Source organism: Ips typographus, linkage group LG1, assembly GCF_016097725.1.
Source record: "Ips typographus isolate SLU linkage group LG1, UJ_Ityp_2.0, whole genome shotgun sequence".
NCBI classification, from domain to species: domain Eukaryota; kingdom Metazoa; phylum Arthropoda; class Insecta; order Coleoptera; family Curculionidae; genus Ips; species Ips typographus.
In genome coordinates this window covers 4,736,897-4,749,351 of record NC_138422.1, presented here as the reverse complement: position 1 = coordinate 4,749,351, position 12,455 = coordinate 4,736,897, and the positions used below count along the sequence as shown (strand labels likewise).

At 32.8% G+C, this 12,455-nt stretch overlaps 1 protein-coding gene across 2 annotated transcripts; it reads left to right on the top strand.

Moving 5' to 3' along the window:
- Window positions 1-204: 204 nt before the first annotated feature.
- Window positions 205-10,991, top strand: Arpc2 (Actin-related protein 2/3 complex, subunit 2). Of its 2 annotated transcripts, XR_014181337.1 has the most exons (7): window positions 205-382; window positions 643-736; window positions 3,945-4,234; window positions 4,290-4,495; window positions 6,942-7,158; window positions 7,217-9,838; window positions 9,937-10,991. XR_014181337.1 is itself a non-coding variant. In XM_081995442.1 (6 exons), the coding sequence occupies exons 1-6, from the start codon at window positions 309-311 to the stop codon at window positions 7,242-7,244; spliced, it is 909 nt and encodes a 302-aa protein (XP_081851568.1). In that variant the 5' UTR covers window positions 205-308; the 3' UTR covers window positions 7,245-10,991. The 2 variants fall into 2 exon arrangements, 1 of the variants encoding a protein (XP_081851568.1); XM_081995442.1 differs by having other exon boundaries at window positions 7,217-10,991.
- The last annotated feature ends 1,464 nt before the right edge of the window (window positions 10,992-12,455 follow it).

The window sequence follows — 12,455 nt, the reverse complement described above, 5'->3', positions numbered from 1 at the left end:
CTGATTGATATTATTAAGTTGTTTTGACATTATTCATCAAATTTTATTCTAAATTTCTGCTAAATTCTAAAAGTTAATCAATTTATCGATAAATAGAAGAAGGCGCGCGCCCATGCCTATCGTACTTTCCATTCTTTCCAAATATCATTCATCTGTCATGAATGTCATTTGATTTGTCAACTTGTCGTAGACGTTTTCCTTTTTTTTTGACAGTTTGACAGGTCAACCTGCACCTCCCATGTCGGGGCGAAGAGGATTGTTTTTGGCAAAATTTTAATTTTTAAAAGTACTTATTTCTAGTGCAAAAGATGATTCTATTAGAAATAAATAACAGGGTAGTGGAGGACACTCTCACGTTAAAAATAAAAAACGCACAGGCCGGGTAAGTACTCAATGGAGTATTACATGTTTTCCTTGTTTTTGGTGATTGGGGCCGGTTTTGGTTGGGTGAGGCGTTTTTATTTCTGATAAACATTATCCTCTGCGTTTCCTGCCCTAAAAGTTCATTGTATTGTTCATTTAACGAAAACAACTGAGCAGGAAATGAACTTAATGACTCATCTTTACAACACCCATTCATCAACACTACAATTTAAAATAGGGCAAGTGACCCCTTATTTGATATTTTGTATTTGTCTCCAGGTTGAAAAATGAGAGCATAGACGTTATTGTGGCTGATTTCGACGGAGTTCTATACCATATTTCTAATCTTAATGGTGATAAATCTAAGATTAGGGTAAGTAAATAATATCTGTATTATTTTCTTATAGTTATTTAACCATGGCTAAATACTGATGATACAATCCTTTTTTCCTTCTTAAGTCATAAGTATTTTTATGGAAGATTGAATCATCTATTTTACATCATCTACTCAAATTACTTGACTGTTTCTATCTATTTGAAAATAATAGAAAGTGAATGCAATATGATAAAAAGTAAATAAATAAATATTAAATATGATGATGGGACATTGGCTTTGGTACTTGACTTATGGCTATGCATTTAGTAAATAAGTGCCTACACTATATTGATTAGTTGGCCTAAATCTAATCTTGGATATAGTAGAAACTTTATCAGCTTTTGATATTATCATTATTGAAGGTAAAAAACTTTTACTGCTGTAACTTTTATCTCAAGTATAAAATTTAGTTAAGTTAAAAATTTTTATTATTCTGTTAATGTCTATATCCCCCAACTGAATACAATTTTGGACACTAATTCCTAATATGCCAAAAATGTCCATTGTCCACTAATTCCTAATAATTTCCAATAACTAATCTAACCTAACAATATCCACTAGTTTTCTGAATTACCACCACTGGACCTTTTTTAATTAAATAAAGTAAAAATAAGAAAATATGAGTGCAATGATTTAACGGGAAGTCAATATCAACTGCTGCTTATTTTAAATGGGACACCCTGCATATTTTTTAATTTTTCATTATTTCACGTCAAATGGTCAACAAAGGAGCTCAAGACATCAGTTCTAAAAAAAGGATGTTTTTCAAATTAAACACTCCTTATTCTTATAACTTTGTCTGATTCTCTGTTCAGAATTAAAGTCAATTTGTATCAGGTCACATATTTGAAAAGTTTATTCTTTAAATTGATACATCAAACCACACTGTAACTGTCATAATAATCGAGTTATTGAAGGTTAAAGTAGTAGCTGTCAAATTCAGTTAAAACTGTCTTTGTTGAACTCGCTTATTTGCAACACTTTGTACAGGCTTTTATATGTCAATGGATGGAAAATATAATGGGCTTTTCAAAAATATGGTCGTTTGTGTTCTTAATTTGGCCGTCAGAGGGCTCCAAAGCTAACTAAACGTTTTCCTTGACTGTAACCATTCTAATTTCTTTGAGATTTTTTTAAATCAGCCAGGTGCGGCCCTGATATTTGGCACAAACTGAGCACAGTGAGTGTCAAATTTAGAGACGTAGCAAAACTGTAGAAATAAAATCATTAAGGTCGATTTTCGCTTGCACTAGGTGGCCAACATAACGTATAACCCATTGGGATAGTGGTGGTGTTTCAGGCAAATTTCACCCTTACAAAAATTGTTATTTGCAAAATCGGTTTTTCAAGAAATTTATTTGCATTACATCGTAGTAGACCTAATAGCTCATGTAGCCGTGTTTTCCTAATTTAATAGGGTCAAATTAGCCCCAACCAGTCAAAAAGTGTTTCTGGGGCACCCTGTCGGTAAACCGTAAATGACACGGGTATTTGTAACACTTTGTATATACTTTTATATGTCAGCCAATGAAATGAGCTTTCCATTGACGTAGAAAAGTCGGTTGGTTAGTGGTACCGTTTGCCCACTAGAGGGCGTCAACTTTGACCAATTTTTTTGGTGTATTCTTTTGTTTAATATTCAAAAACCCGCTTAATTGCACTATTTTTGCTAGAGCTTTATACGCCAATGGATAGAGCTTTCTAAAAATTTCCCAACTTGGGTTGATAGGTTGACTGCTAGAGAGCGTCAAACCTATTTTAGTAGTGTTTTATACGTCAATGGATAGCCAATGAAATAAGCTTTCTAACAGTATCCCAATTTGAATTGATGGTTAGACGGTTTGGTCGCTAGAGGGCGTCAAAATTGACTAATTTTTTCATGACTTTTTTCGTGCATTCTTTCGTTCAATCGTCAATAACTAGCTTATTTGCAACACTTTGTATAAACTTTTATATGCTAATGGATAGCCAATGAAATAAGCTTTCTATTTACGTATAAAAGTTGATGGGTTAGTAGTACGATGTTGCCGCTAGAGAGCTTCAAAATGTTTAAAAGTAAAATTACAAAATTCAAAAATTTTCATTGTTTTTCAATGGAATTCATTGAAATTACGAAACTTTATTTCTTTTATTTATATTTAAATTTGAATGGTAGATGTATAGAAAAAATATTTTATGATTTTTTTTATAATATAATTTAGACGTTCCCAATTTTATTAATAGTTTTCAAAATACTAATTTCCTTCAGTAATGTCCAATTGTGTTTATTGCTAAGAATATTGAGTATGCCAGGATTTAAATTTTAATGTCTGTATTTATTATTCTATATGCAACAAAAAAATTCAAATGACTTAAAGATCTGTCTGCCTTTGGCAAGTGGTAAGTTGTTCAGTGTCATGGTTCCAAATTTTCTGCAAAAAATGTTTTTTCTGTCTCCCAGCTATTTACCATTTTACACATTTGTATTGCAAATGGTTAATTTAATAACTATAAACCAATTATCAATGTTTTGAGGTTGGTGAGTGTTGAAAAATTGTTTCAAACAAATCTAATCGCGGTTTCAAATCGCCAATTACTAGGTATAATATTTGCAATGGATGTGTAAAATGGGTAAATAAGAAAAAATATTGACCATGTCCGTAATTTCTTTATTAAAGATTTTTCTGGAACTCAGACCAACGTCAAAAGTTTGATAGTTAATTTACGAGGGACATTTTAAAAGTAAGGGCCGTTTTGACATCAAATAAAAAATGCTTTATGAATCAAATTGGTTTTCAAGTATTTCCTTTTATTGGACCCTTATTTACTTCTTTACATAATCGCCGTTTAATTCTATATAAAATTGTGAACAATATAATATGTAAACAATAAGGATAAAAATATTTGTTGCGGAAAAGCTGTAAATAATGCTAGAAGATTTTACCAACAGCAATAAAGCAGGAAAAATGCATCAACTCTGACATCAGTAGCAAAGGAACCAGATCCTTTTTCCTAATGACAATTACGTCAAATCGTTTTCTTTTGATCTAAAGAATGTCACAGTACCATTTTAATCATGTGGGTTCTAGACACCCTGTATTATATGAAGCAATATCAACCAACCAAACATTGTGTCTTGTAACAACATTATCATTACCTACTTCAGTAACACATCTATCATCTATTGAATCATCAATTCTAACTTGTGACTTAAATTACATTTCAGATTAGCATAGCTTTAAAATTCTACAAACAACTCCAAGAACATGGTGCAGATGAACTGTTAAAACGAGTGTACGGTTCCTATTTGATGGTGCCCGCGGAGAGTGGTTACAACGTGACATGTTTGATAGATTTGGAAAACATTCCATCAGACTGGCCTGAGGTGGTAAAGAACTTGGGACTGCTGAAACGAAACTGCTTCGCCTCAGTTTTCGAAAAGTACTTTGACTTTCAAGAAGCGGGAGATGAAGGCCAGAAACGGGCGGTCATTCATTATCGGGACGATGAGACTCTGTATGAGGAGATATAAATCAGTTTGTAATCAATATTGTTAATGTTTTTGTTGTAGGTATGTAGAGGCAAAATCGGACAGAGTTACAGTAGTTTTTTCAACGCGGTTTCGTGACGAAGATGATGTAGTTATAGGAAAAGTGTTTATGCAAGAACTGAAGGAAGGTTTAAGGGCCTCTCACACTGCACCTCCAGTTTTGTTTAGTCATAGAGAACCTCCAAGGGAACTTCAGGATACCGATGCTAAAGTCGATAATAATGTTGGTAAGTAATTATTTGTGCCTTAAATCATTTAACGTAAATTATGTTGGAAGGAAACTGTGTACTTTTTGAAGTTAAAAAAATTAGTTATTACGTGGAATTTAAGTTAAATCTTTATTGACAAAGCCAATATTCTTTTGTGTCGTAGTGGATTGTGCACGATAATAACGAATTGTCCTACGACTTGATGTTTAAAGTCAACGGTTTTCTTACCTAATGATATGACATGGGCATGACACTATTGTGTTCAGTAAAGTTGACCAGTAGCATGCGAGTTAGCATTGTTGGACACATTGGTTGCAGTATTATTTGGTTTTGTTGAAACTTTTAGCTTTCGGGTTCTCAAGCGTACGTGCGCCGTACCGCGCTATTTCGTTTTTTTCTATACTGACTGAATTTAAAAAACAAATATAATAACAATACCTATAACTGTGCTATAAATTGGGAGATTGGTATTTCAAAAGCCACTTGAACTGAGTCAGTTTTTGATTTCAATCTACGAGATGCAGAAGGTTGGTATATAAAAGGTGTTTTCTTTGGTAGTTGTTTTTTGACCAGGCTACAGTGTTTCTTGTGACAGTCAGTTTGACCGGTGAAAGCTGATTTCTGCTCAGTAATTTTTTTCCATTTAATCCTGAATAGAGTTACTCTAGAACAATGCTTGCAAATTCTGCAAATTTAATTTGAAAATCACTCTACATTTTGCTAAACTTACCTAAAGCTCGTAATCCAAATTCTTTTCGCAAAATCTTCCATAAGCTGGTTGAACTCAGCTCATTCCAATTGCTGTGAACGCAAAATTGACTCATACGGGTCCTCCTCACACTACAATCCGAAGCAGCAACAACTTCTTCAGTGTACTGTACGACGTTTCTGCGGATGCAAATTATCACTGAGCGTTGCACAGTATGAAAAAAATCCATTTTTATATGAATAACTTGCTCGAAGGGACAATTATGTCGATCGTAAAATGGACGGCAAGTCAGGTGAACTGAACAGCGATTTTCGAAATAAATTTACACATTTTGCAAGCGTTGTTCTGGCGTAAGAAGATTTACGATTAAATGGCAGAATTTTCTGAGCAGAAGTCAGCTTTCACCGGTCAAATTGACTGTCTTTAGAAACACTGTAGTCTGCTCAAAAATAATTCTATCAATTCCATACCTCAGTGATATCCAATGAGTTTTGGGCAATGTTTCTTATAGGTCTGTTGTTTTTAAAGGTCATAGTGATTGAGTTTGAATTTTTTTCAAATTTAACACAATAAACATAATTACACAGCATTGTTCTCAATTCAGATGCTTAATATTTGTCACATACAAGAAAAACACAATTTCGTTGAAGGCGCTGACGAAAATATTAAGAACATTAACCAGAAGACCTTGCCTTTGATAGCTCGCCGTGTAAACATTCTCATCATTGATTGTAAACTAAAGATAGACTCCGCAAGTCATTCATACTTAAAGTTAGGTGGCATTCGGACGCTTGCAAGATTCAAATATAGCAGAACGTTTCCATAATGCAACTTAAAGTTGAAAGAGAGCTTACCCTGTTATAAAAAACTAAATGACACAAAATTTAACTTAAAACACGCGGTAAATATAGTTCCGCCTCCAGGTTTGACAATCAGCTGTTTACTTAAACGTAGTAAATTGAAGAAATATTTTTTTTTCTTTTCTTAATAATGGATATAATTTGTATAGGAATTTGCAGCAACTGAAATTTGGCAACGGACTGTCCAGCTTTCGTATATCTTTACAATAAGAAATTTTGTAAATAAAGACCTTTATCTCTGGTTTAAACTCGATTCTCATGAATTTTTTCAATAGTCAATATTTCCAGTACAGTTGAATATTGTTATAGGATGTGTTACGTAAAAAATATTAAAAATCCGTTAGGACTGTTAGGAGTATCAAAAAATGTATATCCTATATCTTCTACGTATAAGGTTTTGCTGCCACTGTCTATTATGTTTCACCTATAGGTTATGAATACATAATACCTTGGAAACGGTGTAAGTTATAGTGTTCATAACAACAGGTATTTTTATTCTTTCATGCTATAAAAACTACGTATTCCCTTCCTTAGGATGCTCTTGACTGACAGGACTATCAAAATTACAACATTCAGGTAAAATAAACAGTAAACAACATACCGGTAAAGGTATACCTTACTTTTCAATGCCAGAAACAGTAAATAATGCTGAATAACACCTCAGGCGTTAGGGAGAGTATAATGTCCATCAGGCCGAAACCATTATGTTCTCTCTAACGCCCTTAGTACATAAATAGCTATAATAGTAGAAACAAGTTATACTCCTACGTATGCTTATTGATTGTCTGGAGTTCAAGAACTTGTAAAATTGTCATTTCGTATTCTGTCATTGTCTTTATTTACTGAATTACTTTTTCTTAACAGTGCAGCTCTTAATTTCTAAGTTTTATTTCAGGTTATGTGACGTTTGTTTTATTTCCAAGACACACGGCGAAAAACACTAGAGATAACACAATCAACCTGATTCATATGTTTAGACATTACCTTCACTACCACATTAAGTGTTCGAAGGCCTACATTCATAGTAGAATGCGAGCAAAGACCTCGGACTTTTTGAAGATTTTAAATAGGGCGAGGCCGGAAAATAAATCCACGGACAAGAAGACTATCACGTAAGGATTTTTTTACTACCAGGTTTGTTACATAACTTAAAACACATTTTTTTTCCAGGGGAAGAACGTTTATAAGAAGGGATTAGTGTTAATAGGAAATACCATAGGAATTTAGAGAAGTTCGGCTCAACGTGAACGGATATAAACTAATATCAAACTGCCAACCCCGCCCTGGTAAAGTTGTCTACTACTGTTCGACCTAGTTTATTATTTTTTTTGAACATATTTTCTTAGCAACCGTTTCTTTTTTTACAAAGATTGTGTTGGTTTTATATTTATTTTTATACTTCATAAGTTTGCAATGCCGATATTTATTTCTTTAAGTTTTTGTTTTATGCACTAGAGAGCGTCGACAAGAGGAAGTGTTTTAATTAGTAATGTTAAGCTTGAAATCTTCCTGCAGGCAAGGTAATATGATTTTCAGGTCATGTTGGTTATTTCCGCAGTATTTTGCCCGTTTAACTTACCTCAATAGATTTGCCGAAGGGGGTTTGAAATAAAATATTTTATTGTAAATTCAGTGAATTATTTTGTAGTTATTTGGTGTATTAGTGTTTCGGATGACAATGAAACCACTATACAAGACGTTTTAATGGAATTTATATGTTATAATGTTTTGTAAACTCCAAGAAAATAAATACAGTGTGTCTCAAATTGGCTGTACTGCATCAAGATATGTGTGACTAAAAAGTACACATTTGGTTTAATGGGAAAAGTTTTATAAAATTTTATATGAAACTTACTCCCACTTGAAATTGGGTAAATGTCTGTGACTGTATTTGAAGTTAGCATTTGCTTATAGCTTGTTTTGAAGCTTTATAGAGCGAGCATCTTCTAACAGTTAGTCACATGACTGTTTTTTTCCCACACCCACAGGCAACTGTCGCATACCCGCTTTGCTTATTCATAATTAATTAATAAACATAATTTTTCATTCAACTCGAATAGTGTCAGTATTTGACTTATTTGAGTATGTCAAAATTATTGGTGAGAATTGTTAAATATAAGTAAATTATATATTAAAATTGATTTAGAAAAATGGCACCAAATTATTTAGGCATAAGGAAAATAGACAAAACAAAGATACTATGTTAGAAAAACTCGCGATGGAAACGCATCAATTTCGTTCGTCAGTTAGTGGAAAACTGAACACGGTTTATATCCAATAACTTTATAATTAACTGAATTTCTTTATTGGGGACTTCTTTGTGTTACTTGCCTGTGAACCGGGTGGCCAACTAAGAATGCGACGTACTGTATTTGGAAAACTATTCAACATAGACGCTTGCGGCAAAAAAAAAACAACTAAAAAGCCAAGAGAAACACATTTAAAATATTTCTGTGATTCCAGCGTTGCAACATCTACGTAAAATCCGTGACAACAATCGATTTTTGTTCGGCAAATAATAATAATAATAAAAATAATCGTAATCGACCATTAAACATTGACATTTTCAATATATTTAAAAAATCTTGACAAAATGGTTTGCATGTTCCTATCTTACTTTGCTTTTCTGAGATGTAGATTATGATGTAAATTCTGATCAGTTTGCTCACTGTTAAAGTTAAAAAAAAACAATTTTTATTAAACAAAACACTTTTATTCAACTATTACAAAAATTATTACTAAATTATTATATTTTTAACTACAAGATTAAATAAAATTACTTAAAAAAACGGGAAAAGATAATCCTATTTGGAAATGAGTTTGTCATAAAACTCTTTAAACCTTTCCCCATTTAACCCTGTATTTCTAACAATATCCCAATTTAGCTCACCATGTATAAAGGATACATACCTACAAAATATAATAAAGATAATTTAGGACATCAGGAACTTACTCGGAACCAAAATAAACCGTATTCCTTTGAATTAAAACAAATGTACCGGGTGACCCAATAAGACTGTTCTCGGGAACCGTTCGTCGTATGACTTTGGGATAAAAATTTTTTTTAGGTAAATCGGCCATGAAAAGTCCACCAGAGGCAAGATTAATGTTCTGACGATATGTGGTATTTTTTAAATAATGCCTAAATGAATTGTATTTAGACTCACAATTGCTTCTATAACATTTTATTCATTATGTAGTTAAATTTTTAATAGTTTTATGAAATTTACCATGCGATCTTTGGCCTAGCCAAAGATTTCTCAGTATTTCAGGTTAGGAACGAGAATTTGAAAAACGGTTTTCACTGGCCTATTTGGGTGTTATTTGGCTACTTTTTCATAAAGAAAAAGTCATATCATTCCATTGATATTTTTTTATTTTTTTTTGGAATTTGATTCATGGTGTCAAAACTAGCCCTCTGGCGGAGAAATATTCAACTAAATTAACTATATTTTGGTTGATTCTTATTGCCCAAGAAATGCTCTTTTCAACAAAACCAAATTTGTTGAAAAGAGCATTTCTTGGGCAATAAAAACACCCCACGCCATCTTTGTTTTTGAAATAACAGAAATTTGTGTTTTACGAAAATGATAGTTAGATAGGGCCTCTGGTGGTCATTTCTAGAAATTGAAAATATTTTCCAGCGGTTCTTCATGGCCGATTTACCTAAAAAAAAATTTTTACATATTTTTTTCTCATGTTTTTCCAACCTTGATCTCCAATTTTACTCATGGTCCAAGTAACCTATTTTAAGACATCCTTGTTTCTGAAATTGGTAGAAAAAAGATGAAAGTATGAAGATAGGTACTGGGTTATTCGATATTTTTGTTAATATACATACACAAGTGGTTGCCATTTATATCAATTTTTTTTATGTAAACTTGGATCAGACGTATTATCTATTACGCACAAATGGTTTTGTAAGGTTTAGCCAACGGGCCGTAAAGTTACAAAAAACCCTCATTGAAAACGGGAGGTAAAATAAAAATAAACTATTCAAAGACTATTTGTCATCAAAAACGTTATACGTACCATACCGGAGCGAACCAAAGGAAGAACTACACGCTTAACAGAATAAATCAAACTTTGATAGCGGGCGCAATCTTCTTCTTTCAGCCTTTGATATGTAAATAACTATTTCGCAGCATTTTTATTATGACATTCTTGTTAAATACAGTATAACTTACTGAGGACGTTTCATTGTCATCCGTTTAAAGGTAATAAAACCGTTTAACATACTCGACCCCCGAACTAATCCGTGGTCCTAGCACTTTTAAGTTTTTATGAACGTGATACAATATCTTTGATGGGAAAGATATTTAACGGGATTCTTATTGTTAAATAATCGTAATTTAAGTTTCGCTCAGGTGACTGCATTTTGTTATGTGAACCCTGGTGGTATTGGGAAAAATAAAGTTTTCCAATTTGAGTGCTTAGTTTTACCAAAGTTGGGCGTAAGTTTGAAACTGATCCTGACGTTGTAAGTGTGAATTTTTAAGCGTTTTAAAGTCGGTAATAATTATGGGTTTTTGGTGGTTATTCTCTGCGCTTTACATTTTGTATATTTCGCTTTTTAAAATTAATTTTTGTAAATTTTTACCTACGCTTTTTGTAATTTGACCATATTTAAATGGGTTTTAGTCTAAAAAATACAGTCAATTTTTTAGGTTTCTTTTCGATATTGTATAGTTAAGCTATGAAGCATAAAAAAAATAATTGCTACAAAGTGTTCTTATACAATCATAGTAGGTAGAAGCCTGTTTGAACTATTATGTGGTTCTTGACATTTTGAAGTAAGACTTGGAATAATATATTAATGTAAATTTAATTACGCATATTAATGGTTGTAGCAATTATTTTCTTTCTCGGTCATTTGTTTGTAAAGTTAACACTATAGACAGTAACCGTTGTTCTTGGAACATAGAAATAAATTGTTATTTTTAAATATTAGTTTCACTTCATTATAATGTTGTTCTCAAAAATTATTAACAAATTTGGTCAATTTCTAGGACAACATATTGATCACTAGTACATACTAACCAAATTTTGGTCATGTTTGGTCTCATCGACAAAACGTGTTTTTTTGGGTTTCTTGGGTCCCAAATAGTGGAAAACGGCTATTGAGAGCTCTCGGAAAATTGGCATTAGCTCAGAAAAATCGCACTTTTTGCCAAAATTTGCCCTATACTTTTTTTTTCATTGGGTTAACCCATAATCTATTTAAATTAGGCAATTTTAAGCCAATTTTTACCCATTTGAAGAACTTTTTCGAATTTCTTTTAAGATATTTTAAAAATTTTATTTCTTGATTAGGCCTTGGTATAAGGACGTGATAGATCCATATTAAATAGAAAGGAATTGCTCGACACCAATGGGCTTGACTAAAATATCAAAAACTATCGTAAATTTAGCTAAAAACATGGACTTTTACGATTTTTACCGATTTTGAAATTTTTGCTATAACAAAATTCGATGTTGCCTATTTTTAGTATTTTTAATAACTATGTTTACACCAACAAAACGAGAAACAAGAAATAAAAAATAAAGAAATTGCCCCACATAACGGCGAAATGATCAATACCATCCGCTAAGCCGATGACACCGCAATCTTATGTGATGATCTCCAGGACCTTCAACGTCTTTTAGACTTGGTCAACGGGATGGGACAAGAGATGGGTCTAAACATAAATATCACTAAAACTATGGTTTCAGTTGTCAGCCGTATAATGAAGCTGTACTGCAAATCTGGGTCAAATACTCAAGGGTGATCCTTCAACTTATAATGAAGGGTAAGATAGAAGGCCGTAGAGGAGTGGGTAGAAGACAAGCCTCGTAGTTAAGGAATCTTACAGAATGGACCGGAATTCGAACCGCAGAACAACTCTTTAGATTCGCCAAAGACAGAGCACAACTCGCCATTGTGATTGCCAATATCAGGAAGACCTGATACGGCACCAGAAGAAGAAGAATAACAATTTAGAACACAAAGATGAAGCTATTAAAATTTCAAAAAACTAATTAGCGTCAATAGAGTGCGTTTTGCAACATTGTAAAAAGTAAAGTATAAGATTTTTTCAACTACTGACTTTGAAAGGACCTCATGTACGCTTCCATTACAAAGCAGAAAGTGGTTATTCGCCGCACGATCACAGAAAGTGAATCATTTTCTGTCCTAGAGCGTTTTCGCTTTCTACTAACAATCTACTCACCAACTTTTTCGGCGTTTTCATAACAACGCTTGACATACCTGTCTGAAATAAAGTCATTCCATCAAAGTGATTTATCGGTGACAATGAGTTCGAGCTACGAAAATGATGTGAATTGTCCTGTCCCAGCAGTTTCGGATTCAGTCACAATACCGTCTTATCTTTAACATGACATTTTTATCAATAATAAGTAAAATATGAGG

Bases quoted from the DNA above. Each gene is read 5' to 3' on its own strand.
- Arpc2 (XM_081995442.1), top strand. From the start codon at position 309: ATGATTCTATTAGAAATAAATAACAGGGTAGTGGAGGACACTCTCACG. The intron at 737-3,944 runs GTAAGTAAATAA...ATTACATTTCAG, and splicing joins GTGATAAATCTAAGATTAGG to ATTAGCATAGCTTTAAAATT. The intron at 4,235-4,289 runs GTATGAGGAGAT...TTTTTGTTGTAG, and splicing joins TATCGGGACGATGAGACTCT to GTATGTAGAGGCAAAATCGG.